The 26,764-nt window shown below is 42.8% G+C and overlaps 4 protein-coding genes across 5 annotated transcripts; 2 read left to right on the forward strand and 2 right to left on the reverse strand.

The window, feature by feature from the left end:
* The first annotated feature begins 1,063 nt into the window (after nucleotides 1-1,063).
* On the forward strand, nucleotides 1,064-12,511 carry LOC122778680 (calcium-binding protein 2-like). The gene is made up of 7 exons (XM_044040757.1): nucleotides 1,064-1,169; nucleotides 1,861-2,145; nucleotides 10,373-10,403; nucleotides 10,501-10,635; nucleotides 11,748-11,857; nucleotides 11,933-12,080; nucleotides 12,172-12,511. The coding sequence occupies exons 1-7, from the start codon at nucleotides 1,092-1,094 to the stop codon at nucleotides 12,195-12,197; spliced, it is 813 nt and encodes a 270-aa protein (XP_043896692.1). The 5' UTR covers nucleotides 1,064-1,091; the 3' UTR covers nucleotides 12,198-12,511.
* A 680-nt stretch (nucleotides 12,512-13,191) lies between these two features.
* crybb1l1 (crystallin, beta B1, like 1) lies at nucleotides 13,192-14,954 on the reverse strand. Its single transcript, XM_044040758.1, has 6 exons — nucleotides 14,870-14,954; nucleotides 14,614-14,711; nucleotides 14,406-14,524; nucleotides 14,181-14,313; nucleotides 13,956-14,098; nucleotides 13,192-13,862 (listed from the first exon to the last, which is right to left on the reverse strand). Exons 2-6 carry the CDS (start codon nucleotides 14,704-14,706, stop codon nucleotides 13,691-13,693), a joined length of 660 nt encoding a protein of 219 aa, XP_043896693.1. The 5' UTR covers nucleotides 14,707-14,711; nucleotides 14,870-14,954; the 3' UTR covers nucleotides 13,192-13,690.
* Nucleotides 14,955-16,791: 1,837 nt separating this feature from the next.
* cryba1l1 (crystallin, beta A1, like 1) lies at nucleotides 16,792-19,204 on the forward strand. 2 transcript variants are annotated; one of them, XM_044039670.1, is made up of 6 exons: nucleotides 16,792-16,873; nucleotides 17,330-17,412; nucleotides 17,520-17,638; nucleotides 17,792-17,933; nucleotides 18,021-18,163; nucleotides 18,624-19,204. In XM_044039670.1, exons 2-6 carry the CDS (start codon nucleotides 17,338-17,340, stop codon nucleotides 18,769-18,771), a joined length of 627 nt encoding a protein of 208 aa, XP_043895605.1. In that variant the 5' UTR covers nucleotides 16,792-16,873; nucleotides 17,330-17,337; the 3' UTR covers nucleotides 18,772-19,204. The 2 variants fall into 2 exon arrangements, with proteins under 2 accessions (XP_043895605.1, XP_043895606.1); XM_044039671.1 differs by having other exon boundaries at nucleotides 16,795-16,869.
* A 910-nt stretch (nucleotides 19,205-20,114) lies between these two features.
* On the reverse strand, nucleotides 20,115-24,976 carry LOC122778756. Its single transcript, XM_044040852.1, has 5 exons — nucleotides 24,874-24,976; nucleotides 23,577-24,766; nucleotides 22,383-23,426; nucleotides 21,471-21,590; nucleotides 20,115-20,934 (listed from the first exon to the last, which is right to left on the reverse strand). The coding sequence occupies exons 1-5, from the start codon at nucleotides 24,974-24,976 to the stop codon at nucleotides 20,125-20,127; spliced, it is 3,267 nt and encodes a 1,088-aa protein (XP_043896787.1). The 3' UTR covers nucleotides 20,115-20,124.
* Between the last annotated feature and the right edge of the window lie 1,788 nt (nucleotides 24,977-26,764).

Here is a 26,764-nt window from a genome sequence, read left to right on the forward strand (position 1 = left end):
TCTGCCAAACATCCTCATTAGCGAAAAAAGAACAAACAAGTCAAGAATTTTGTTTGTAGAAATAAAGTGTTTACCTGTGTGTTTGTGTGCATGTCTGTGTTCAGCCATGCCTGCTGGATCAGCCGGTATACACACTGTCGCTGCCACACTTTGGTTGCATCACCTCTCGTGTCACTGAACAAAAACCTGACATGTGGGCACATATGAAAGAAATCCAATTTGTGGCACAACAAAGGCTTCGACTATAACAGGAGGGCTGAGGACAGACTTACGGAGAGAGGGAAAGGAAAGGCCATTACTGTCAGGAAAATGTTGGGTTCAAGAAAGAGGCGATGGGTTTTAATCCTGAGAAAATAGTATATACTGTATATACACAGTATACATAAACATCTTGATGTGGATGATGAAATGGACACGGATGATAAGAAAAAGGTAGTTAAAAAAGGCAACAGGAGGAGTGCTCATCTGTGATGAAGGGAAATTGGTGGAAAAGGGGGGAGGAAGAGAAGGAGAGGGAGAGGTCGATGTGTTACAGGTAGATAACGCGGGCGAGGTAAAGATCAGGAGGTATAGAGTGTCACGTAAAGGACCAAGTGATAGCGAGCGAGGGCAGAGGTGCGGGAACTCAATCCCAGAGCCAAGACGACAGGCGATGTTAAAAACCACATCACCTGCACTCGCCTGGAGAGAGATAAGGACGGAAGCAGCGGCGCAGCACCGAGGGAAACCACCCCATCAGGACACAACGGCGCAAGGAGGAAATAGAACATTTTGTCCAGAAATTAATTCATTAATTCATGAATTGACTTTTACTATCTTTTTTTTCTCTCTCTCTCTTTTCACCTAGAACAAAGAAAAGTCTTCCACTGCAACAGAAGAGCGATATTTTAAGCAACATTTTGAGAGAAACTGACAAAGCTAATGACAAATAAATCTGTAGCTGGGAATTTTAGTGCATAAAACGAACAGGCAGCTACTGCTGAGGAGAGGAGAGAAGAGAAGAGGAGACAGGAGAGGAGAGCCAGGGGAAGAGAGGGTGAGGGAGGGGGAGGGGGAGCGAGGGAGAGAGAGCTTGTATACGTGACGCCGAGATGTTCATGCTCATTCGAGAGCCGTCCGTCGGAGGAGGCGGGAGTCCGAGCGTGCCAGCAGAGAGGAGCGCAAAACAGGTGTGTGTGTGTGTGTGTGTGTGTGTTTGTCTTCATACGTTTATATAGATACAGTATATACATCTCTCTCTATGTGTGTGTGTGTTTGTCTTCATACAGTATATACATCTCTCTCTATGTGTGTGTGCAAAGTATTAATATATATTTTCCCTGTGAAGCTAAAAGACACATTTCCTTTGTTTCATGTTTGTATATTAACAACCTTTAACATGAGTAAATGTTTGTGTTCTAAAAACTAAACTCTGCTCAAAACTGTGGTGAGTTAGGGATGTTTAAACCTATAATTTAGTCTAATAATAATAATAACAATAACAATAATAATAATAACGATAAAACTAGACACAACCACTGTTGGCAAAAATGTTAATTTGAAAATTCCAAATATTATTCCTTTATGGATGAGATTTTAAAACTTATCGACAGATTCAACCTTTAATTTTTTTAAATAGAAATATTAATTGATATTGATACATGAGACTGAACACTCTCCACACACACACACACACACACACACACACACACACACACACACACACACACACACACACACACACACACACACACACACACACACACACACACACACACACACACACACACACACACACACACACACACACACACACACACACACACACACACACACACACACACACACACACACACACACACACACACACACCTCCCTCAGGTGCAGGCCGCCATCAAGAAGAAAGTGGAGAAGCAGAAGAAGCAAGCCAACAAGCAGGGAGGAAAAAACGGAAACACTCCCGCTGCTACTCCTCAGCCCACTCAGAAGTCCAGCCGCATCGCCAAAATGATGGCCATGGCAGAGCCAGAGGACAGAGAGGAGCTGAAGGAGGAGCTGGAAGAGAAGCTGGAGCAGATGATGGAGGGACGACAGAGGAGAGAGGAGAAAGAGGAGGAGGCAGAGCCCATCGACCTCCTGCCCATAGTGGACTCTGTGTTTGGACAGGTAAGAAGCACCTGTATCTCTATACCCACTGTGTGTGTGTGTTCTTGTAAGGGTATATTTGTGAGGACCAACACTCTTATAAACCATAGGGTTAGGGGGATATTTTGGGAAAGTGAGGACATTTTGGCCTGTCCTCATGCTCTGTAACCCCTTAAAAGGGCTTAAGTATTTTGCTGTGATGGTTAAGATTAAGTTAAGGGGCTAGGGAATGTCCATAAGTGTCCTCACTATAAATGCAGCACAAATGTGTGTTTTCTTTACAATGTCTTCGCAAACTTGACACAGACACAATGACAAGGTAGTTGACCAGTGAGAGACTGGTTATGGTTCAGATGAGGGATTGGTTTCTGTTAGACTGTCCAAATGAATGTAATTCAACCCACAGGAACCTGAACTTGCAAATGGACAGTTGTGTAACATGTGAAGGCATCGCCTGCAACCGGGCACCTATTAAGATAACAGCGCGCACACACACACACACACGCACACGCACACGCACACGCACACGCACTATTGACTATTTTCCTCTAAAGGGGAGCAAAAATGACAAAAGTGACATTGTGTTCTTTTGAAGAAGACCTGAAACTAGTGACTGAGAGCATTAACGCCTCGGGAAAATATTTACTCACACTGCAAATCAAGTGGGAAGCAGACTCATATTCCCACATAGACTGCTATTAAAACCAGAAAGGAAAAATAAGGTTTCTTGATTGCTTTGATCTTGACACATTTCAACCACTTCCTGTGGTCAGAACATCACATGACCATGTTCTGAGGAAGTGGTCCAAACATATGTCATGTCTGTGTGACTGAAGGGAATTTAAACTCAGGATAATCTTGTTTTGGGGTTAGGGTTAGCTTCAGTAAGAAACTGGAAGAGTAAGATTATTTTGACATAAAGTCTATGGTCCTAATGAACAGGTGCACAAACCTGTGTGTGTGTGTGTCTGGACTGAAACTCTAAGCCTCCAGATCAAATTTAAAGCCTGGCTGTGCTCCGCTGTACTCGTCAATCCTACCTGACATTTGATAACTACTGTCTCGCATCTATAAAGAAGGACATGAGGATAAACTCACAAGACAAACATTCACCATTTTTACCCAAAACTGGCGACTTCTTGTGGAAAATGTCGGGACCTGCACGGCACCAGAGCTAAAGCTAAGGATGTGGATATGAGAGCGTGAGTGTGATTGTGCAGATTTAAGCTCCTTAACTTTTGGAAACATTAAGTTTAATCCGTAACAGATACAGCCATAGTGGGCCAGAGATCTGCTCAACACCCTGTCTGTGCAGCCATCGTATCAGCACTGTATCGAATCCCATCCCATCATTAACATGGTAAGCAGTGGCGTGCGGCGTGGCACGGTAGGCCGCACCATTACAGCTTCTGTCACGCTGTGTGTGTGTGTGTGTGTGTGTATGGAAATAAAATCTAAAGAGATTATAGAGAAGTCATAACCTCATGCACCTCCTTCTGCTGAGTCACTGTGGACGTGTTTTTTGAGTCACGTCCACCTGATCACGTTATAAACTGTGACGGCGGTGATGATGATGATGAGAGAGGCTGCAGTTAGAAAACAGGAGATCAATATTTATATTTAGAAAAAAAAAAGTGTGAATGATGCCAATGATGATGCATGTGAGCCAAAATAAGAGAGGACAGCTGAATGGGTGGGAGAGTGAGCTGAGTCAAGAAGAGTTACATCCCGCAGGGTCTCCCTTTGACAAGCGGTGCATGATGAGCATCATGACGCTCGTGTCTAACGCATAGATGTATAATTAAATGTAATTTTACTTCGGTACAGAGGACACGCGGTGAAGTGGCAGGAGTAGCATCCAGGGTGGTCTGCAGTTAGTGTATTTAGAGATGATCTATACCGGAGTTGAAATGAGTGATTATTTGATATACTGTTGCCTTTCTAATCGTTTCAAAAATAATCTTTTTTTTTTTTATCATTCTCTGAAAACCAAAGAGATGGTTGTGTGTGAAAAATCCAGTAAATCATCAGTTTCTGACACAACCACCACTTGAAACACCTTTTTCCCCCCATTCCACATCCCTAAATGCGTCATATTGTTGTCATGTATTGTTGTCATCTATTTTACATAATTATTGTTTCAGATTGGTACATTTTTTTTTATCCTTCTTTGTCCGTATAGCTGTTGTGTGCTTACATTTTAATCAAATATTTTATTTCAGTCTTTGTGTATAGCCGTTTATTTGCATTTTTCGGGCTCATGTTTTTCTAGATTGGAGATTTTAGGAGTTGTAAGGTGACTGAAGCCATGCTGCCGTAACGCAGCAATAAAGAAATATTGTGTATAATCTCTCTTTCTTCTTTATCTGTCGATCTACTATCAGATTGGCTCAATAGATACATGCATTAACAACTTCATTGGTGTACCTAATAAAGTGGGCAGTGAGTGTACAGACAGAGTGAACATATGGAGACACTCTGAGCTGAAAAAGACAACAAAGATATCTCCACTAAAACATATAATCATCTTAAAATAGAATAGGATGTATTTCTACCTAAAATAGAATAGCAAAAGAAAAAATATTGTCTCCTTCCTTCCTTCCTTCCACACTCCATCTATCTTTCTCTGACTGACAACTCTTGTCACTGAACACCCGCCACTGTACAACACAAAACAAATGACAGAATCATATTACTGCACCGTTACCATCTCACACACACAGACACAAACAAATACACACACCCACACATGTGTGTGTGTGTTTGTGAAAACATTAAACACCTGCCGCCAGTGTGACTGTTATTCAATACGGATACCCGAGACAATTAATTTGAGGGCAACCAAAACCGAAACCCAGTAACACAAGCTTATTTGTTTGTGTGTGTGTGTGTGTGCTTAATTAATTGAAACCATCAGAAAGACAGAGACAGTGAACTTGGTAATGGATCAGTCTGATGGTATTGGTTGTATTCTTGTTTATTCATGCAGTCACCGGTGTCAGGTTTGATGAAGACATAAACGTTGTGGAGCGGAGAAAGATACTGAGTTCCTCTGTGGAGATAATCGCTGATAAAGTGGTTTGTGATTGATGATGAAATTAGAAGTTTTCTTCAAGAGTTATGGTCTTTGCAGTCAAAGATGTGGAGCTGAAATACTGCTCTCTTTATTAGGCACACCACAGTGCAGAACAATAAAGATGTCCAAAGGTTCTGCTAAAAACAGAGTTTGTATCAAGACTGTTTAAGGTCTTCATTAGACCCAGTTTGGTTGGTAAACTTGTCCTAAAGTGGCCTCTGGTGGTCTTTGCTGCTTATTGCAACACTCGGCCAACTTTTATTAATTCCTCTTTGACGTTATCATCCAAATGCACATTTAACTCACGTCAAATCAGTCATTAAAATATTACATACTTTTAATTTTAAGGCTCTGCATTATCCCGCTACACTTAATTTTGTTTTAAGCTTTACCTTTTCCCTTGAGGCGAAAGGTAAAGACAGATCACAAGATACAACTTGTGTCCACCAGCTCTGCCTGCACCGGACATCACAGATAAAAGATAGTGAAGGTGGAAACAAACATGTCTCTAAATAAATAAATGATCGTGTACAAATCACATGGCAGTGTTGTTGTCAACGACTAGTGCAGGATTTCTCCATTTATTCACAACACAGAGAACAAAGTGCATAAAGTCTGTGTATTGAACGTGGACAGAGCATCTAACTTCTGCCTTAGTTTTCCCTCATTCATTTGAGGGGACATGAAGTAGCTACGCCAGGCCAGTGCCTTCATTTCTTAATTAAAATATGGTATTGCACAAGGAAGTTCGATGATATTTCACCAAACTGATCATTTGACCCACCCCTATTTTTTCGGCCTCTCCATTTAGGGGGTCACTACAGTGGATCATCTGCCTTCATTTTGCCCGATATCTCTCGTGTCTCCTTTAGGGCACACACACACACACACACACACACACACACACGAGTGTACTTTAGAAATCAAAATCACAGATGCTGGCATTTGTGAATTCAGCGTGAGCGTGTGACCTGAGTGTGACCTGAACATGGACCTACTGCTCTGGGTCTCATGGTGCTCTTTCACTGAAGCATCACAGCTCATTTGTGGTGCTTTCTTTAGAAGAATGTGAACTACCATCATCATTTACTGTGGAAAATACTGACAATCCCGGCTCAGAGGAGAACACTGCATGTTTACAAAGCTTTAAATGAATCAGAAACTGATTCAGACGTGTTTGTTTGACCTCCATGTATTTAAAAGTTGAAAAGTGGATTCCAAAATTAAGATAATTGAGTCCTCTTGTGCTAAATGTGACTAGACAAGTCAGACTTTTGTTCTCCAGATGTATTCAGTTTATTTTAGTATTTTCTTTAGTTTAACAATGTAAAATATTTATTTTCAAATTATTCTTTATTATTTGCAACATCTAAGCATTTTTAACCAAAAAAAACATTTTGCGCGCGCGCACACACACACACACACACAGTCGCCAACACAAGCTGAAGCTTAATTGAATTGCTAACATGCGACAATGAGCCAGCGCCAGAGGTTTTACAGTCCGTTTGTCTCAAATCCACAAAGACAACTCTTCTAATAACTTGACACTCGACTTCAAATAAAAATATGCTATAATATGTGGCAGTATGACATAATAACATGACATAGTTAACCAAACTGTGACGTCAGAACTTCATAATTGAAGTAGTAGGGCTGTTTTTTTGCCAGCCACAACACTATGACGTCACAACGGTAGAAAAGTAATGGCTGCTTACCGCAGAGGTCAGTGTCACTCTTCATCTTCATCTTCATCTTCATCTTCATCTTCCAACAAAAACAATCCAGTCTCGTTCCTCATCAGATCAGTGAACTGAGTGAGCCCAGTGTGGGCGCGAGGAAATCAGCTGATCACTTCACAGGTGTTGACCACGCCTCCTCATCAAAGATCCTGTGATGTTTGGGAAGAGGGTTCACTCTGACCACATTTGAGGCGTTTAATTTTTTGCATAATATGCAGGTGAATGAAATGTGTCTTATCCTGAAATGAAACACATTTTATTTGCTGGGTCTTGTTAAAAATACACAAATGTATATTTGTGTCCTGAGATGGTAAAAATGTAGTGATATGATGATATGAAAAATGACTCTTAAATGACAAATTATGACAAATTGTCTGCTAACGTTCTCTCCCAAATATTTTAAATTCAATGAGGTTTGGGATCAACCATTTCAGGAGGGCGGGGGCACATGGAGATTATATTCAATAAATGATTATATCACTATGTTGGATTTGGCATTTAATAGATAATTTACATCTTAGATTTTGTCCTAGCTTCTATATTGCCATCACTAAAAGCCATATTTCCATATTTAGCACCATTATTATGACTGTAAATGTACAACATTCACAACATACCACAATGTAACTGTGTACTGTGTATAACTAATCCACTCTAAATCAATTACACACCAAAGTAGAGAGAGCGTGTACTTTGGTGTGGTGGTTTTGACCTCAACGAGAGGTCAGATATAGTTTCTCCTTTTTACATCGTGTCTCTTTTCTTTTCCTTTCATCAACCCTTTAATCTAAAATGGTTGGGATTAGGCCCACTGTGTTCATGCTCTCTTAATACGCAGCACTGAAACTCCTCATACTGTAGATGAAGTCATTTGAACTGTTGGGACATGCAAATGAGACGCAGAGGGAGGGGCGAGAGCGAGTGAGAGGAAAGCTGGGATTAAAAGTGATGATGAGCGTGAGGAGAACAGGGGAAGTGATGCTCCACGCAGGAAAGACACAAATCAAATGAGTTTCTTTGTTCGATTTCTGCCGCTGATTTGTTCGGCGACATTGTCTGACTTTGGATTTCTGAACTGCTCGAGCATGGATTAGAGCTGCTTTTCATGTCTGTGCTGTCAGATGTGACGAGAAGATTCAGGCATGAGAACCTCAGAGATGTTCACTCTGACCTCTGAGCTGGACGTCTGAGAACAAAGCAGATGGGAAAAAGAAGAAGACACAAAAACAGACAAAGTGTATGAAAGTGAAAAGGGGAGGAAAGAGGAGAGGCAGTTGTTGAGGTTTGGTGATGGGCAACTGCACCAAACCATCTATGAAAGATAAAAAGAAGGTAAGAGCGCTTCATCTCTGCTTTGATAGACTTCACACTTGTTATTGCAGCTTTGAAAACAAAGTATGTAGGAAAATGTCCAACATTCTTTAGTCTTATTCCATACTTTGAATGTTAGTTTCATCAATTCCATATTTTGTAAATACAGAAACTTCTCAAATGAGGTGAAACCCCTCCTTCTCAATGGCAGGTGCCTGAGAGTTCACCCACTCTGCTGTAATAGTATTATGTAGCGACAGTTATTAGTCCAGACACTTAGCAGAATTACCTCAGTGAGTGCTGCAGCTGGATGGACAGTGATCAACGCTGAGATCAAGACGGTTCCTCACAGTGAGGATAATATATGATGAGAGTAGATTGCCCTCAAATAATAAGCAGCTTATGTAACACAGCATTGCTGCCACACTCCATCTAATGTTTGCATGACTAGAAAACAAAAGGGTCCGCAAAAGGATTTTGATTTTAGGTGAAGACATGAGACAGTGTGTGAGTGACTGTGACAGAGGTGGGTTAACAATCTGGTCTGTCTCTAAAGGGGGGAATGGAGGGGCATCTTCGGGGTGAGGTGGGGACAGTGGGCCAGCAGAGTCCAGAGCAAGAGGAGGAGGATCAGGACGTGGAGAATAAGCCGCCGTACAGGGATTCTTTTGGTGCGCTGGTGAAGAACTGCAACGTGCTGCACAACATTGTGGGCCCGGCCTGCATCTTCCTTAAACAGGGCTTTTCTCAGACACTCGTATGTAACAAAGAAAAGTGTGCACACCGTGTCCTTCACTCAAACGTGGTGCAACTTTTCTTTCCCCACTCGTCTCTATTTCATCCTCTCACTGTGTCATCCCACCTCCCCCCCAGTCTGAGTCACACGATCAAATCTCCTGGCACAGGTCGATCGTTCAGGTCCAATGGAAAACTATTGAGTGACCCCGATGAGCTAAACTCAAGGTGATGTGGAGGACGAACGCTGGATTTCCAGCTGCATTAGACCGCGTCCATACGGCTGCGTTTTCGTTTGAAGTGGAACCCAGAAATGAGGCTGGGAAATCTGGTTCACTGCATTCCAGTGACATGTTGGTTTGAATGGAAGTCTTTTTCTTGAGTTAACTGTCTCAGTCACTAGTTTCAGGTGTTCCTCAGTAGACTATTTAGTCCATTTTATAAATGAGGTCCCCTATTTAGAGGAAACTAAAGCTGATATCATTCAATGTGTGGCTGCATGTTTGCAGGTGATGTCTTTTACAGGAATAGGTTATTATTATTATTGTTATGTTGTAAAATCACACTTGTTAGGAGGCCGTCTGCTTCCAATTCTGGGTCTGTTTAATTTGACAAAAGGATTTGGTCAGAGTAACCACAGTAAATGGACTGATCTCAGAGGATTTGCCCTGTATTTCCTCTCTCTCTCTAAGTCACGGCTGCCACTGACTGGATTGCGTGCGAGCTGCAGCGTTGTGTGCATCTGTGAGATGTAGAGGAAATGTACGTCGGAACATCAGACATGTGTCCGAGGTTATCTTTACCTAAATCTCCCAGATGTCCTAATCTCAGCATGTTTGCTGCCTGGCAACCACCCACAAATAATCTGATTACCACGTGGTGTTTCATGTGAACTGTTTATATATGTGTATGTTGTGGAATGCAATGTAACCCATACAGAGTAAGATTTTTATTTTTTTTTTAATTTCTGGTTATAATACACCCAAGTGAATCACTTTTTCAAATGTTTTGCAGTAACCAACCCTGACTGTAATGTGGTTTTAACTTATAGAGCCATTTATTTATGTATTTATTGATTTTTTTATCCAAATTTAAACATACCGACACTATTGTAGTGAGATGGTCACAACAAACAACATCACATGACTGAAAGAGGTGAGCTGAAGTGTGATGTGAGCATAGATGTGGCGGCAGCAAACATGCAGAGCAAGAAAAATAGACTCCACATCACTCATCACACATTGTCAGTGAAAAACATACACTGTGAATCCATACTCAATCAAAACACTCACATGACATGTGTGATAACAAACATCTCCCACTCACTCATTTTTCTGGGGGGTCTGTCCAGTGAAAGGCTAATGTGTGAAACCTCTTCCTCTAACAGGACAGAGAGCTGAGACCAGAGGAGATTGATGGTGAGATGATTCATCTACAGCACATCAGTGTGACTCTGACTCTCAGTACATCTGGAGATTCACATGTATCATATTTTCTTTTTGTCCCCCCCCCCAGAGCTCCGTGAGGCATTTGTGGAGTTTGATAAGAATAAGAAGGGATACATCAGTCACAGAGACCTGGGGGAGTGCATGAGGACCATGGGATACATGCCCACAGAGATGGAGCTCATTGAGCTCAGTCAGCAGATTTGTGAGTGAGGAACAGTCGCCCAAAACAATAGTTGAAACAGAGCAAGAATGAAATAGAATAACGTTAGTTGCAGAAAATATTTATACAGATTTTATCATAGAATGGTTAACATGATTTGTTGGTATAAATTGCTGATTCACAGTATCTTACCTAGACATACACTTACCTGCCACTTTATCAGGTACACCTGTTCACCTGATCATCTCTGGGAATACAACATACTGTATTTTAGGTGCAGAAGTTAAACTCCTGTTGTCATGAGGATCTAAATCAACCAATAACACAGCAGCACCTCAGTGCATTGATGTCAAACACACTGTGGACCCAAATGCACAAGGTGGAGGCAGACATCTCAGTTCTGACAAAACAAAGTCTTACTCTAGGTCAGGTCATAAGTCCAAACAGGGTCAGACGAGAGCGAGCCATGGCGCTGGGAACGAGATGGGTCAAAGAAAACAAGAGGCAGACGTGGGGGAGTGCCAGGTGCAGGACGAGGACACACACAAGACGCACTGGCACAAGACACATGGAGGAGAGGCGTGTTTAAAGGTGCATGAACTGATCAACACCAGGCGCAAACAATCAGGGAGTCAACGAGTGCAGACAAGACAGATGAAGTGCAGACAGGAAGACAGAAAAACCCTTCACCAAAATAAAACCAAGAGTACACGTAAACTAAACTAACTGATGCAGACTTGACACTTAACACGGGACATGACAGTTTAGACATGTAGACATGGTCAAGACGACCTGCTGAAGTTTAAACTGAGCATGGCGTGGTTGTTGGAGTCGTTCAAAAACTGCTGATCTGCTGGGATCGAAACACACAACTATCTGAAAAAGACAAAATATCCAGTGAGGGACAGTTAAAAAAAAAAACCCTCTTGATGCCAGAGGTCAGAGGAGAATGTACAGGCTGGTTTGAAATGATGGAAAGACAACAGTAATTCAAGTTACCACAGAAGACACAGGCGTCAAACCTGGCCTACAACCAGGCAGCTCCTGCCACTTTACTGGGTGTCAAGTGTACTTAACTAAAGTGGCTGGTGACTGTATGTCCTTACCAGGAGACATTATTCTAACTCACCAGAAGCTCCTTGTGTGACCTGTAGGTGGAGGGAAAATAGATTTTGAAGACTTTGTGGAGCTGATGGGACCCAAGATGCTAGCAGAGACAGCTGACATGATTGGAGTCAAAGAACTACGTGATGCCTTCAAAGAGGTCAGGATATTTCAAGAGAGTCAAACACAATCCCTGAAATGTCCTGCTGTATTCAGTCTGACTCTCTGTGTCCAGTTTGACTCCAACGGAGACGGTCAGATCAGTTTGACTGAGCTGCGCGAGGCCATGAAGAAGCTGATGGGAGAGCAAGTGACCAACAGGGAGATCAACGAGATCCTCCGAGACGTCGACCTCAACGGGGACGGCCTGGTGGACTTTGAGGGTAAGAGAAATTCTATGTGCTTGCATGAGAGCCCGTCATTCTCGTCTTTGTTGTTGTCCCTCTCACTCCTCTGTCTCTCGTGTATTTTCAGAGTTTGTGCGAATGATGTCCCGCTGACGTCACATGGACAGACAAATGACGCATGAAGATTCTTCAACTGCTCCGAAGACCACACGTCTAAAGTTATATTTTTATATAAAAATAGTATAGGAAATAGAATACATACTACATAATGAAGGTGCAACACAACATATAAAGTATTATAGAAGCTGTGAAACATATCTGAAACTTCGTAGGCAACATTTATGAGTTTGTGTTTTTCAGATGTATTTTTATAAATAGAATGAATAGAATTACTATTAAGAGTATATCATCTTGTTTGTAAAAGGGTAAAGCTTTTTTTTATTATTAAAGAAATGTACACAAGTCGATTGAATGTGCAAATTATTCCAGGTTGTGAAAAGTAATCTTGTAATATTGTTAAAGTAGAGTATAAGTAACATAGTTTATATTTAGTTCCTGCAACAGAAATAGAAAAAAAGGAATGAATTATTTATAGGGATATATAATTTAATAAAATCAATCTTTAAAAGTTAATTCAAACCAAAAATAATGTCAGGAAAACGTTTGGGAACCGTGGTACAATGTGAAGTATTTATTACTTCATCTGACTTATAAATGAGGGCAGCATCTGTATCTGTACACTGTAAAATGAGTGTCCTAATGTAATTCATTTTAGACATGAGTCTCAGTGAATGAGCCTGTATCTTCTTTTGAAATTCAGCATGAAACCTGTTCAGTAACTATGCCACATGATCAGCATCACAGGTCTGAAGTTTCCGTGCATTTCATTACATCACTGATGATTTGCCATACTTTAAAAACTAGAAAACCATTGCATTTCCTGAAAATTCATGCCTTTTCATGCCTGAAAAGGCATGGAATTACAGTTGTTGTCCAAACTGCATCCAAAACACTGCGCTTCAGTGAAGTAGTGGCTGAGTTATTATTATATTATTATACATGACTTTATTTGAATCCGTATTTATCATTGACATTTTTATGCATCCGTTTTTGATTTTCTGGGCAATGAGTTAGGACAAAAAGAAAGTTTGAAATCAAAATTTTCATTTTTATTGAAAACTTGGCCAGGATTCTGTACAGCAGAGAGAGTGTGTACGAGGGCAGGAAGTCAAGGTGGGGAGCTCGAGGGACTCAATTTCCCATGGTGCATCACACCAAGAATCATGTATGTAAAACAGCATTTCATTGTTGGTGTCTCAGAGGACAGTGAAGAGGAATTAAGTTAGGAACTAAAAAAAATAAAAATAAAAAATAGAGAAAAAGGGGGGAATGTACAGCTCAGCCCACAGCAGAGAAAGAGAAAAGTGGAGACAGAGAGGGATGGAGGATGGTCTGGTGGTTCTTCTGGTCCAGCTGCTGCTTCCACTGCAGTGTTGTCGCTGATCCGGAGCAGATCTGGATCCTCTCCCCCTCCCCTCGCTGCATCATAGACCATTTAAGGTACATCAGACATCTCTCTGCCTTTCCTTCTTCCTCTGCCCCGCTCCCTCACCACTGCTCTTTCTCTTTCTCTCCTTCCCTGAGCTTCACTTGTTGGCCATGGTGTAGCAGCCCTGCTGGTGCCACTGCATGTCACGGATACGCCTCACAGACTGGAACTGAGGGTAGCGGGCGCCGTACTCATTGAAGTGCCTGTAGTCGCCCTTCTCCAGCAGGTACTGGCTGCCACGGTATCCAGGGAACTGGTAACCCACCCAGCTGAGACGAGAGGAGGACAATGTCAGTGTAAGAGTTATTTCAAGTCACAGAATCATGTCTCACTATGTCATAGAGACAGCAGCAGACACTCACGTTCCACAGCTGACAATGATGCTGCCAACTCTATCAGTGAAGCCATAAGAGAACATGCTGGGAACGTCATCGTCCATGATCTCCATCTTGCGGCCCTTGAACTCTCCGACCTCGTACAGGCAGATCTTGTGCTTCTCGGGGTCCTGGAAGAGAGAAACATGACCTTAGAGAAACGTCGTCAATGTAAGAGTGAAGAGAAATGGATGAAAGTCTTGGTTTTTTTACCATTCTGACAGGCCTGAAGGACAGCAGGTAGTCGTTCTTCTGGCAGTTGCTCCAGGAGTCCCAGCGAGGATACTCTCCCTTCTCCAGGATGTACATCTCACCACAGAAGTTCATCTGCTCGAAGCCAACAAAGCTGCAGAAGACACATCCCATTATTTAAAACATCCATAAAGGCATCAAATGTGAAATGTCAAAGACAGATACATGTTCATGAGGTATACTTACGGTCCACACTCAACGCGGAGGGAGCGCACGCGGTCCATGCCCATCTCGCACACGTTCATGCACTCGTTGCTGATCTCGATCATGCGACCCTGGAAGTTCTCCTGGTCGAACACGTACATCTGGAGGAGACAAATGAGCACACATGATCAGCGCAACAGCAAACTTTGATCTCAGGGTGAAGCAGAAGTCCAATGTGAGAGACACTCACCTTGTAGGCCATCATTCCCATCTCAGACTTCTTGCTCTGGGCAGCCTTTCCGTCAGTCTGGGAAGAAGTCTTGGACTTATCGCTGCTGGACATGATTACTGGGTGAAAAGTGAGTGGGAAAAAGAAAAACACGATGAGAGAGGGATACAATAAAGTAATAATGTTGGAGAATTAAAAAATGTAAAGCTTTAGAGTCAGGTGTGTTCCCAGTTCCCTCTGCAGCTTTGAATCCCCACACACACAGTGTGAACCTTACCGGTTTGTGTGTGCGATGCCTGTGTCGAGCTTCACTTTGAGTGTGAGTATCTCGGACCGAGCCCCTCCGTTTTATACGCTGGCGCCCACAGGAGAGGGATTATGGGGGAAAACAAACCTGCTGAGGTCAGAGGCAAGAGACAAAAGAAACCCTACATCATCACAGAGGGACGGACAGAGGGGGACGGCCAGAGGAGGATGGACAGCTGGAGCAAAGTCTGAAAGTCCAGTTAGTAACACCTAATGAAGTATGAGTTGGAATTAGGTTTTAAAAGTAGCACATGTAACTAAGACTATAAATTTAAGTTTTATAGTCACTGCCCAATCTTCTGTCACCATAATAATCCACTTTAGACAGGTTTGAATATAAAGTGACATGAATTACCGGAACATTACCGGAATGTGTGGCTTCAAACCTCTGATTTATGAGTCAGTTTGCTCTCCTGTCTACAGTTTTTGAGGGATTTGTTAGGTGATCACCTGAGTATGTTCCTATTAAAGTTTGACAAGAATCTACCCACTGATGATGTCACACAAAAGAATCACATTTTCAAGAGATCACTTTCACTGTCTCTGTCAAAACTCATCAGATTAGAACAAACTTTGGTATGTATATGCACGATTAAGACCCTCTACCATCAGACTATGATTCATCCAGATCTCATCCAGATTATGGGTTTGGCAGCAAGTTAAATTCAGCATGGTAAATCCCATTTAACATGTTCAGATTTGTATATCTCATAACATCTTAACATGCTTATGTAAAGCTGGTCCTAATGAGGGAAAACTTCATTTTTGAAGAGCTGTTTATATGTTTATAGTTAAGGTAAATGATAGCACTTTGTTTAGGCTGTTCTAATGAATATAAGTCAATACAGTTTCTGGAGAAGATGAATGTGTCTCCAGGTATTACTCATGTTGTGGGGACCTAAATCTGCTTACACAGTGACATTATGGAGACAAAAAGCAAGTCCCGTCACCCATAACATAAATGACTACATTTTAAGGTGAAAACATGTTTTAAGTTAGGCTGAGAATTAGGTCAGTAGTAATTTATGGCCAAGGTCTCCAGGGAGTAAGTCTCCAGGGAATGAATGTGTAGTCAATGCAATATCATGGTATTTGTTGCCTCTTCAGGACATTATCTGGCACAAACACTGACCTTGTCAAGACCAGTTGTCCTCACTGGAAGTAAAGTCTGGTCAAAACTTGATGAGGCTCTGGTTAAAAATAAGTGTAATATTTGAATTGTCGTTGGGTTAAGGTTAATTAAGGATAATTCAGTAAACATTCAGATTACTTTTTGGCTTTAAGACCTGGTTTTAGGGCTAGAATTAGATATATGTTGGGCTGAGGTCAAGGGATAAGGTTAGACATTTAGTTGTGATAGTTAAGGGGCCAGAGAAGGCATTATGTCTAAGAATGTCCCCACAAAGTAACATAATTGGAGTATAGTGAAAATCATCTGATAATAATAATAATAATAATCAACTATAATAAGAGTGCTTCTTGTGTTGAGCATCTCTCACCATGCTCTGTCACAGAGCAGCAGTGTTTGGTGACACTCTGAACGGCAGGAGAGGAAAAAACATTCCTCTCATCATCTCTAAACATCCACCAACACCCCATAATCTCTACATTCTTCACACCGATCCGGGCCCTTTGTGCCGGGGCCTGCGGCGGACTGCTGACCGTGGTCGGAACATGCCGGAGCGCCTTTGTCTCCCTCACAGCAGATCTGCTGAGCTGGTCGATGCTGCTGCTGCCGCCGCGGGACAACAGCACGGCCACACAAGCCTGTGTGTGCGTGCGCGCGCGGCTGCACCGTGAGCGCGCTCCACCGTCGCTCTCTGCCGTACGGACAGAGTCGCGGACGCGCGCTTGCAGGCACGCTCCCTGACCGCCCGTATAAAACTGAGGCGCCAGGTTCTGTCAAAGGTCCACGCGAGAGAGGCGTTAGGTGCGAATCAGTCCCGAGCTCTTCCAATAAAGTGACTAACTGTAGGTAAGACAGGAGCTTCACACACACACACTCAAGCACTGTTTGACACACCTGAACACACCTGTCCACCGTCTATTTCATCTACAGGGCAACACATTTAACAGAATTCTCTTTTTTATTTATTTATTTATTTATTTATTCTATTTGAATGTGTCTGTGTTTTTGTGAGAGCAGCATGGCTACAAACAGTTAAGCACAGATGCTAATGACATTTTCTGATGAAATTTTTACATAATTGTGCAGATTCAGATTTCTTTTGAGAAGAAAGAAAAACAAACCATTGTAAACTTTGCAATGTAGGCGAGGTTTTGTAAGTAGGTGTTAACATTTTCAGTATTTATCTGAAAAAAAGATGCTGTTGTGTCTCATTATGGACTACATTACTTTGTAGTTTACACACAATAAATTACTAATATTACTAATAGTACTAATGCTTTGAATTTTCCTCTCTGTCCTCAGGAGTAAAGATGTACAGAACTACCAGGTCCCCAATGATGCAGCCACTGGTCAGCTCAGGAATGGGCATGGCTCCATTCTTCAAGGTAAACATTTGGGCTCTGCTTGATACACGCCCACAGTTCAAGAGAATATGTTTGCACCTCACTGTGGACGATTGTCCCTGTTCTTCCCCCTCGCTCTGTGCCTACAGGTGACTGTGTTTGAGCAGGAGCATTTCCAGGGCAAGTTTCTGGAGTTCACCTCCGAGTGCTGCAACATCCAGGAGTGTGGACTGGACAACATCCGCTCCATCAGGGTGGAGAGCGGAGCGTAAGTCTCACACACACAGGCTGTGGTAGAAGGACAAAAGTGAAGCTGAAATATGCCGGCACAAGATAGCTGCCTCTGCAAATCAGGGCCTTTGCCTTAAGTACATACTTGTACTATGTTTACACTGGCCTCTCTCTGTCTTTCTCTCTGAAGCTGGGTTGGTTTTGAGCACCATGACTTCCAGGGACAGCAGTTCATCCTGGAGAGAGGAGAGTATCCTCACTGGGATGCTTACAGTGGTTCCATCTCCTACCACGTGGAGCGCCTCATGTCTCTGCGTCCCATCTACTGCGCCGTGAGTGCATCACTGGTGTTCAAGTGACTGTTGAGAATCATGCGACTAAAAAACAAACAAACAAAAACTTTTCCATCTCTCATACAGTCTCACCAGAGCAGTCGCATGATGATCTTTGAGAGGGAAAACTTCATGGGCCGCAATGTGGAGATTTGTGACGACTACCCGTCTCTGCAGGCCATGGGCTGGATGATGCCTGAAGTTGGCTCCATGCACGTGCAGTGCGGCGCGTGAGTTATTACGAGTTTCTCTGTGTCCATTTGCTGTTCTCACTAACAGCCGGATACTTACTTGCAAAACGTGCACACAACAATCTGTTTATAATCTGTAATAATTTGGATTTTCTATCTCTTCTCTTAAACTGATGGTTATTTACTACTAATATCATGTATATATAAATAGTTTAAAGCTTAATTCAACCTTAGCTTCTGTGCAAAACACAGGATTTAAGGTTTTAAGGACCCTTATTCTGGTTTGGTACTTTAGAGTAATATGAATTCCTTTGGGGTATATAATAAAAAGTTCAACATTTACAGGAAATCAATTCTAAAACACAGCAGTAGTAGTTGCTGCTCAGTTGGACTCAGCTCCAAACTGACCATTAACCATCATCTAGTTCAACCCACACGTCTGGTCCCACACGAAACTAGATCCCACTCACAGCCACTGCCTTCTCTTTCCACCCCACAGCTTTGTGTGCTACCAGTATCCTGGCTACAGGGGGCAGCAGTACATCATGGAGTGTGAGAGACACAGTGGAGACTACCAGCACTGGAGGAACTGGGGTTCTCACTGTCAGACCCCTCAAATCCAGTCCATGAGGCGCATCCAGCACTAAGAGGAGGACAGGCTGAGACCATGGCCCAGGGACAGAAAAAATCCACCCCCCCACTTCTCCCCTTTCTTTCCCTCTCTTATATCCTTTACTTCCTCTTGACTTGAGCCACAAAATCCGCCCCAACCTAAGTCAACACCTCCAAATTGTGATGAGAGACAGTATCATACTGTTACAGCACAGACACACACACTCTCACAACAACATGCTGACACTCACTGTGTCTTTTTACTTGGTTCATACATTTCTACACACTCTCACCTGAGATGCGTGATGGAGCAGAGCATTTCCTCTAAGGGCTGGAAGCAAACAGAGGGCAGATGAACGACCATTGTCTTTCCCCAGTCACTCTCTTCAGAGCAGCAGCCCAGATGTGTTTTGTTGCTGTGTGTAGATGATTCACAAGATGATATCTAATAAACTCATTTCCACTTCACATGTTCCTCTCTTGGTGTGCGAGAGTGCATTTTCTCCCCTCTCTCTCCACTTTGCAGCACGAAACATCAAACACCACCTGTAGGTTTGAAAAGGTGAACGTTTGAGTTCAAACTGCCGAGTGATAACTTTTTACTATGGGACAAATGAATCAAAAATAACTCCAAATGGAACACATCACTTCTGGACCACAATGAAATTGTCATGAATTTTGTTTAAAATCCAAGTCGACATGAGAACTGAATTGCACACATGAGAAAAGACAAAAAATAACACTAAAGGAATAAAATATCTTCATTTGTTTTAAATATGAATATTTAGGGGGAAAAATGAAACCACACAAGGGGAAAAAATGAGAAACTTTTACTACATTATTGACAATAAAACAAGGACAATAATCTCTTTTTAAACTGTTAGTAAGGGTTGTTTTCAACACTTGACAGTTAAAATAAACTTCTCTGAACAGATTTGTTTAACAGTAACAAATAACTAAAACCCAGAATCAACAGCCCTGTTAACTCTTTCAATAAAATCAACAAAGTACAGAATAGAATAGAATAGAATCTGGTCTTTGGTTGAACGGTTTAGCATTTACATGCACAATAGTGCAAATGTTTTCCTCATTCATCTCAGTTGCTCACAGCAACTCCTGCGGAACAAAACAAGAATCCCTCATTATATTGTCATACAGACAAAACAATAGTAATTAACAGCAAACCTTTTTACCTGCTCCTAAAACTCACACTTAAATGAAACAAATATGTTCCAAGGGAATGTAAGAAACGACCAACTGAAGCGGAAAATTACATCCCAGTCCATATGTACTGGGTTTGATGTCACAGACGCTGATGTGAAAGCACCACAGTCTTATGACCTCACTTTCACTCACAGCAGCACAGAAGTTTGGTCTTTGTGCTTCTCTCAGACATCTTCTACATCCTCGTTTTTGTCCTCGCCTCGTAAAGTCTCCATCCAGCTGAGGATCACCTGTTCAGGACGAGAATGGGGGCTGAAAGCTCCAATCACATCGATGTCCTTGTCCTCCCAGCTCCCCTTAGACCCCACACTGCCCTCCTTTGCTGGGTGTGAAGCAGGTGCAGCAAAGTGTGGTACGACTCTGTTCTGGCAGCGGCTTTTGTCTGCCCGTTCCTCCAGGTCGGTCTGTCCGTCAGTGTCCCCGTCCACGTCGATTATCTCATCGCCGCTGCTCTCCGTCTCTTCCCCCATTCCTTTTAGATCGATTTCTATCTTCACTGTCTTTTTATCTTGTTCTTCACTTTTTAAACCTCCCCCCGCACTGGTCAGGGAAACCGTTTCCACGTCAATCACTTCCTCTGCATCTGTGGCGTCTTGTTCAGAAACAGAGTCATAGCCGTGGACATGTGTGTCAGAGGGTAACTCTGACATTGGCTCAGTGAAAACCCTTTTGGCCTCAGCTGCACTGTTGCTTGACTCAGCACTCCTCTTTGTTCCCCTCACCGTAGCTCCCTCTGCCTCTTCCTGTGGCTCCACAGTCAAATCAGCCCCACGTCTCTCTCGATGATCCTTTATTAGATCACAGGTCACTTCAGGCTGAGGGTGGATTGATGGTATTGAGCTCTCAACATCAGGGGGGGTGAGAAGTTTGCTTATCCCATTTTCCATGGGACAGGTTTGTCTGGAATGTGGCTGACCTGCTGAGCGTGGTTGTTTGATTTTGTGAAGTGGCTCATGAAGAAAGGGCAGACTATCCTGGAACACAAGTTAATAAAATTAAATTACATTATCAAATAAATAACAAAAAAGAGGCTGGCTGTTCAGGGACTATTAGTTTTACAGGTATTTGTCCATGAAACATTTTGACAATCAAATTAAAATGAAAAAAAAATGATGGTGTCGAAAGATTCTGTAGTTTTTTTCTAATTATAAGTGAACAAAAGTGAAATGCACAGACTGTAATAAAAAAAAAGAATATATTGATTAACCAGCGGTCCATCAAAAATGTCATGATAACTACTCCAATTGTATCTTCAGTAATTAGCTGTAGGCTAAGTTTGAAGATGTTTCACCACAAACCAGTTACAGATAACTCGTGAAGACGACTATGACCTGGATGACGGAGAACCCTCACAGACTCTCCAATTGAAATATTTCACTCTAGACACAAGACTGCCACAACAAAACACAAACATAAAACTCAACTAAAAACAGTAGTAAGAACAAAACATTAGCGACTAAATGCACACACATTTCTTACAGATAAAAATTGGATAAAAATCTGTACTCACTGTGATTTGTGCATCCCTGAATCGACTCCTGAGCGGGTAGGTCTTTGTGGACCACAGTGCTGGCTGATTCTTCACAGACGAGCTGCCACGACGTGGGTATTTTTCTGATGATGAAGGAGTCTGTAAAATATATAATCAAAGAAAACACATGTCCACTTTCACACTCTTAACAACAGCTATCAGACGTGTCTTAAAGCTCCAGTGCAGAGCTTCTGCCACCTCCATAAATATGACCAGCGCCTTTAAATGACATATATGCTATATATGACTCAAATAGATATTTTAGGCACATCATCATGTACAATCCACAATGTCAATGTCGCAGTGGTAGTTCTTTATTGTCTCGTCAGATTTGTTGCCAAAGTGAGCTTCTCCTGTGTGCAGTGTGGGAACGTCACAGTGGTGTCAAAATACTGCAAAACACAGAGAGTCGTGTGGAGCTGATGGGCTTAATCACAACTGTGTGAAATAGTCTGGCAGTGGCTGGAATGTAACGGACATTCATTTATATTAATAACCTATGCAAAACAGCTTTAAAGTGACCTATTGTTGTTGAGTTACATAAGCCAAAAATCTTTCCGACACACTTTAAATCCATAGAAATCTGTGTTTCTATACAAGATAATGGACAATTCTATTGCAGCTGCCTTTGAATTGACATCAGTCGCTTCCCTCATTTCTACGATAACGCTAATTCCACAGCAAACCCCCACTGAATGAGGAAAGACATATTCTGTATTACAGGGCAACCAGTGTGTTGTGTCTTGTCGATATTTGCAACTGATGGACTAAAGCACTAACTACTCATCGCTATTTGCTGCGTGTCACTTTGTGTCTCTACTTTGCATTAAAAACCTGCTACCCTGTTGAAATCAGAAGCATTAGTGGAGAGTGGTAAGAAAAGCTTGTCACCTTCACTTCCAGTCTTTGTCCGCCATGTGCCTGCAGTGTGGCTGTGACTGACATTGATCCGCTCCTCTCCAGTCTCACCACAGGCATCTGCTGGAGCTGCTTGTCTCCCAGGTCGTGGAACATGTTGGTCTTTGAGACACTTGTCGATGTTGACTTCTTAATGCGTGTCCTTTTTCTCTCTAATGAGAACAAATAGTCGTTTCTTCTTCTCTTGTAAACACGTTTGACTTTCTCTGGAGGTTTCTTAGTATGTTCGATAGGAACAGGGCTGTCAGCTGAGGCCTTGAGGGTCTGTGAGTGGACTGATGTCGTTTCAAATTGATTGCTCTGTTGCAGTACAGATGTTTGAGAGTGACTGACAGGACAGTGTGTGTTCTGTGGAAGAGCAGATTGAGAGGTTTTGGTCTGGGCCTTGGTTTTGCTGTTTTTCCGGACAGAGGAAGTTCTGCTTGGCTGTGTGGAGCTCTCACCCTCCATCTCTTGTGCTTCCCTGGCACGACAGTTGTCTACATGTTGCTCAAAGGACTGGAGGAAGTGTTCCAGCATCATGTTCAGCTCTCCCTCTCCCTGCTGCTGCAGGACAGGTACCTCACACTGTGCAGACGTAGAATCACTGGCTCCTCTTGCTACATCAGCAACATGTGGGAGACCAGTGGTAGAGCCTTGTTGTCTGTTTCGGGACATATTATTGCCAGGGGAGGCATGTGAACAACTGCTGCTTCTGGTTGGAGGAGGACGCTGAGGAGCACTGTTGTTGTTTTTTGGTATAATGTCAAGTCCCATCATCACTTCCTCCAAAAGACGATCAATTTGCTCTGGCTGGTCTACTTGGGGTAGAGGGGCCGGAGAAGGGAGGCAGGTGGTGTGGAGGAGGGGCGATGCTGGAGGCATGTAGTGGGCTGCAGGTGACAGCAACGGAGGACACAGCGAAGGCTGCAGGGAGGCGCTGGACAAAGTAGCCATGTTGTATATTTGCATGGGTGTGGAAGGAATCGCTGATGTTGTGGCCTCTGCCCTTTGAGGGCCTGCAAAAGGTACACTGACCTATAACAGAGAGGGAAAGTGTATCAACACAAAATATTTGAAATTAAATGATTAGATCATAATTATTATTATAAGTTTATAAATTTAAAGTCCAGTTCTAAAACAAAACGCTGAACGTAAGAAAACGTTTCGACAGAAGATAGCTCTCACCTGTTTCAACTGCTGTGTCACGCTCCTCCTCTTTCCTCCTCCTGCTTCGTTATGTGGCAGTGCTTTTACACTTTCACTGAACTCACACATTTTGCCGCGCCTCCCTCTCTTCTGGCTGCTTTCAAACTTCTTCAGAAATTCCCGTGACTTCAGGTCTAACCTCCTGCCGACGGCTCCTCCACCTTGACCTGTCCTGGATGCTCTACTCCCCCACCTCTGCGAGAACTGCTTCTGCAGCCTGCTCACCCCCACATCCTGAACATCCACCGTCTGCGTTAACCCTCCTCTAACCCTCCCTCCTGTTGCTGCTCGTGGTCTCCTCGCTCGTCTCTCACCAGTCCCGGCTCTCCTGGTACTTTTCGCTCTTGCCCTCTGCTGCCGCCCTGCTCGCCCTCTGCAGGGAGCGTCCTCCTTTACTGGGTTCAGGAAGAAGTTGATGAAACCTGGGATGTTGTCTTGAAACTGCTCAAATTCTTCACCGTCTGTGACATCTCTGGCTGCTGTTTGAGGAGCAACCCACCAGCGCTTAGGATCTATGTCACACGTGGTGGAAAAGTTCTGGGCAGATGGAGAGATGGTGGTGTAAGGCTGTGACATGATAGCAACAGATGTTTCTCCAGCTTCTGCGGAGTTTTGCATTGATGCTGCAGGAGCAGAGGACGGTTGGCTGATGTGGTTTTCTGCTGGGTAGACAAGGGATATGGGAATATATGGAATGTCAGGGTGAACAAGTTGGGAGTCCATCTGGAGAGCAGCCACGTCAATGGTGTCAAAGGAAGCTGTGCAGTGAGCAAATGAAGCTGTGTTAATCTGCAGCTCCTCTGTTTGTGTGCTCTGCCTCCCCTCATTCTTCTCCATAATCAGAGGTTCTGTCTGAACTCCCACCTCCACATGATGGCTTCCTCCTCCATCATTTCTGCCTCTATGGTCTCTTTCTGTGACCTCCACCAGTCCATGGATGCCCAGATTGGCTGCAGCAGAAATAGCTTCTTGCTTCTCCTGCTCTCCCTCCCCTGTCATCTCTCCGGAGTACAGCAGTCTGACCATGCTGAGCAGGGTGCAGGAACCAAGAGCATGAAACTCCAGGAGGCGGCTCTGTCCTGCAGGGGGCGCCGGTGTAGAAGACAAAGCAGTGGACACATGGGGACTAATAGCTGAGAGAACACAACTATGTGCAGGCACTGAGACACCTGAAGGAGAGGTCAGACGTTAGACATGATAATGTTTCGCACAAGCACAAGGAACTCACAACATTTACATATATAGATATACACGTGCAATAAAAGCGCACCCTTACCATCTGCTTTGAGCAGAGTGTCACAGAACTGGCTGCACTGTTGCTGTCTCTGCAGCTCAGCGAGGAGGAGGGCCTCGAACCCTGGTTTTTGATAGCACCACATTTCCCCATCCACTTCAGAGGACGAGCACGGAGGAGAGCAGGTCAAATGTGACAAAGAAATCATGTTAGACATAAGAAGGCTGAAAATATCACATTTTGTGTGTTCCAGAGTCAAATATATTCATGTTTACTTATAGCCATGTACCCCTAGTCCCACACACTTTAAATGTGTCTGTCTGTAAGCCCCCAGATGTTCAGATGCTGATAAAGCATCCGGCACAGCTGTAAATGAATAAAGATCTGCATCTGTAGGATATTGTATCATCCTACTAATGCCTTTTCTGCTTCAGCAAAAAGTCTTTAAGAAATGTCATTAAGAAATGGAATAAGCTTTTCTCAGCATCCATTTAGACACTTAATACCTGTACTTATTTGTGTGTGTGTGTGTGCTCTCTATTTTATAGTGTATGTTCACTTGCCTGGGAACAACAGATGGATAATACTAGTTATTTTCATAATCAATTAATCTGTGGACAACACATAAATAGTGATCAGTGTTTCCAAAACCTGGAAATGATGATGTTCTCAAATGTCTTGTTTTGTCCAACAAACCACAAATTATTCAGTTTTAATGATTTCTTTGTCAAATGGAGCAAAGAAACCAGAAAATATTCCCATTTAAGAAGCTGGGAGCTTGTTTCAATTATTAAAAAAAACATTCAAAAAGATTAAAATAGTTGTAGCCCCGAAAACAAATACATCTAATAAACTAAATTTAACTAATGAGACAAACTTCCACACACACCCTCGCACAGCTGCACACCTGTGTGTGTGTGTTAGCATCTCTACAGACAGTTAGCACACACAGCTAACTCTCCGTCCACCGCTGACACACAGTGAACAGCGGGTCATGAAGGAGTTCGTATGTAAGATAAAATGTCATGAACGTCACTATCTTCTCTGACTAAATGTGTGGACCTGTCAACTCTGTCTGCGGCACACGGTGTGACTAACGCGGGCAGGTGAGGTCACAGACACCGGGCTTCACTCACCGTTAACAAGTTCCCGCTCAATCCGCTCCAACGGTAAAAGAAAATAAAAAAACTATACATGTATATATATATATATATATGGAAGTGGAGTCAACGGGTGACGGGTTGTTTTGGTTTTCGTCCGTTTGTTCTGTCCATTTTTGGTGAGGTCATCCAAGGGTCAATGTGGTCAGCAGCGGCAAAGCTCTACGGTGGCGGGTCATGTCGCCACCAGGGGGCAGGAGAGCCCCCACACAGCAGACCGACAGGTGAGAGGAAAACAAAAAAAGTTATTCCTCTAACATCACGTTTCTTCTTTCTTTTTTCTGTAAAATATGTCATTTTAAAACTGCATAGATGTTTTACAATAAATAAGAAATAATTATACTGTGTGGTCATTATAACATTGATAAAGCAACTAATGTAAAGGTGGATTTTTGCACAGTATTATACACACAGTGCTTATCAAATGTATTAGACCACCTGTCTTGAAAGAAACTAAAAAGAAAATATGAACGTTTTAGAAATCTTTAGAATCTTTAGAAAACTAAAAATGTTATTGTTATTAATTTGGTAAATAACAATTTGAATTCACATTTTTATAGTCAAATTTGTGCCGGCTCACTGGGAAGAAGTCAGAAATTAATTAAGCATAATATCCATCCAGCCATTCATTTTCTATGGCTTTATCCTCCACAGGAGGCCCACGGGGAGTGCTGTGCTCTTACTACCAAGTAAAATCAGAAGAAGAAGAGTGATGAACTGCTTTAACTACAGTTTTGCCATTCACCCATTCACACACTGCAACATGGGGTTAA

Source organism: Solea senegalensis, linkage group LG12 (genome assembly GCF_019176455.1).
Source record: "Solea senegalensis isolate Sse05_10M linkage group LG12, IFAPA_SoseM_1, whole genome shotgun sequence".
Classification (NCBI taxonomy): domain Eukaryota; kingdom Metazoa; phylum Chordata; class Actinopteri; order Pleuronectiformes; family Soleidae; genus Solea; species Solea senegalensis.

Bases quoted from the DNA above. Each gene is read 5' to 3' on its own strand.
- crybb1l1 (XM_044040758.1), bottom strand. From the start codon at position 14,706: ATGTCCAGCAGCGATAAGTCCAAGACTTCTTCCCAGACTGACGGAAAG. The intron at 14,099-14,180 runs GTAAAAAAACCA...TCTCTCTTCCAG, and splicing joins CCTTCAGGCCTGTCAGAATG to GACCCCGAGAAGCACAAGAT. The intron at 13,863-13,955 runs GTGAGTGTCTGC...CTCTCGTCTCAG, and splicing joins ATCATTGTCAGCTGTGGAAC to CTGGGTGGGTTACCAGTTCC.
- LOC122778756 (XM_044040852.1), bottom strand. From the start codon at position 24,976: ATGTGGTGCTATCAAAAACCAGGGTTCGAGGCCCTCCTCCTCGCTGAG. The intron at 24,767-24,873 runs GTAAGGGTGCGC...CCTCTCCTTCAG, and splicing joins CACTCTGCTCAAAGCAGATG to GTGTCTCAGTGCCTGCACAT. The intron at 20,935-21,470 runs GTGAGTACAGAT...CTTGTGTTCCAG, and splicing joins TCAGGGATGCACAAATCACA to GATAGTCTGCCCTTTCTTCA.
- LOC122778680 (XM_044040757.1), top strand. From the start codon at position 1,092: ATGTTCATGCTCATTCGAGAGCCGTCCGTCGGAGGAGGCGGGAGTCCG. The intron at 10,404-10,500 runs GTGAGATGATTC...CCCCCCCCCCAG, and splicing joins GAGACCAGAGGAGATTGATG to AGCTCCGTGAGGCATTTGTG. The intron at 12,081-12,171 runs GTAAGAGAAATT...GTGTATTTTCAG, and splicing joins CGGCCTGGTGGACTTTGAGG to AGTTTGTGCGAATGATGTCC.
- cryba1l1 (XM_044039670.1), top strand. From the start codon at position 17,338: ATGTACAGAACTACCAGGTCCCCAATGATGCAGCCACTGGTCAGCTCA. The intron at 17,413-17,519 runs GTAAACATTTGG...CTGTGCCTACAG, and splicing joins GCATGGCTCCATTCTTCAAG to GTGACTGTGTTTGAGCAGGA. The intron at 17,639-17,791 runs GTAAGTCTCACA...TTCTCTCTGAAG, and splicing joins ATCAGGGTGGAGAGCGGAGC to CTGGGTTGGTTTTGAGCACC.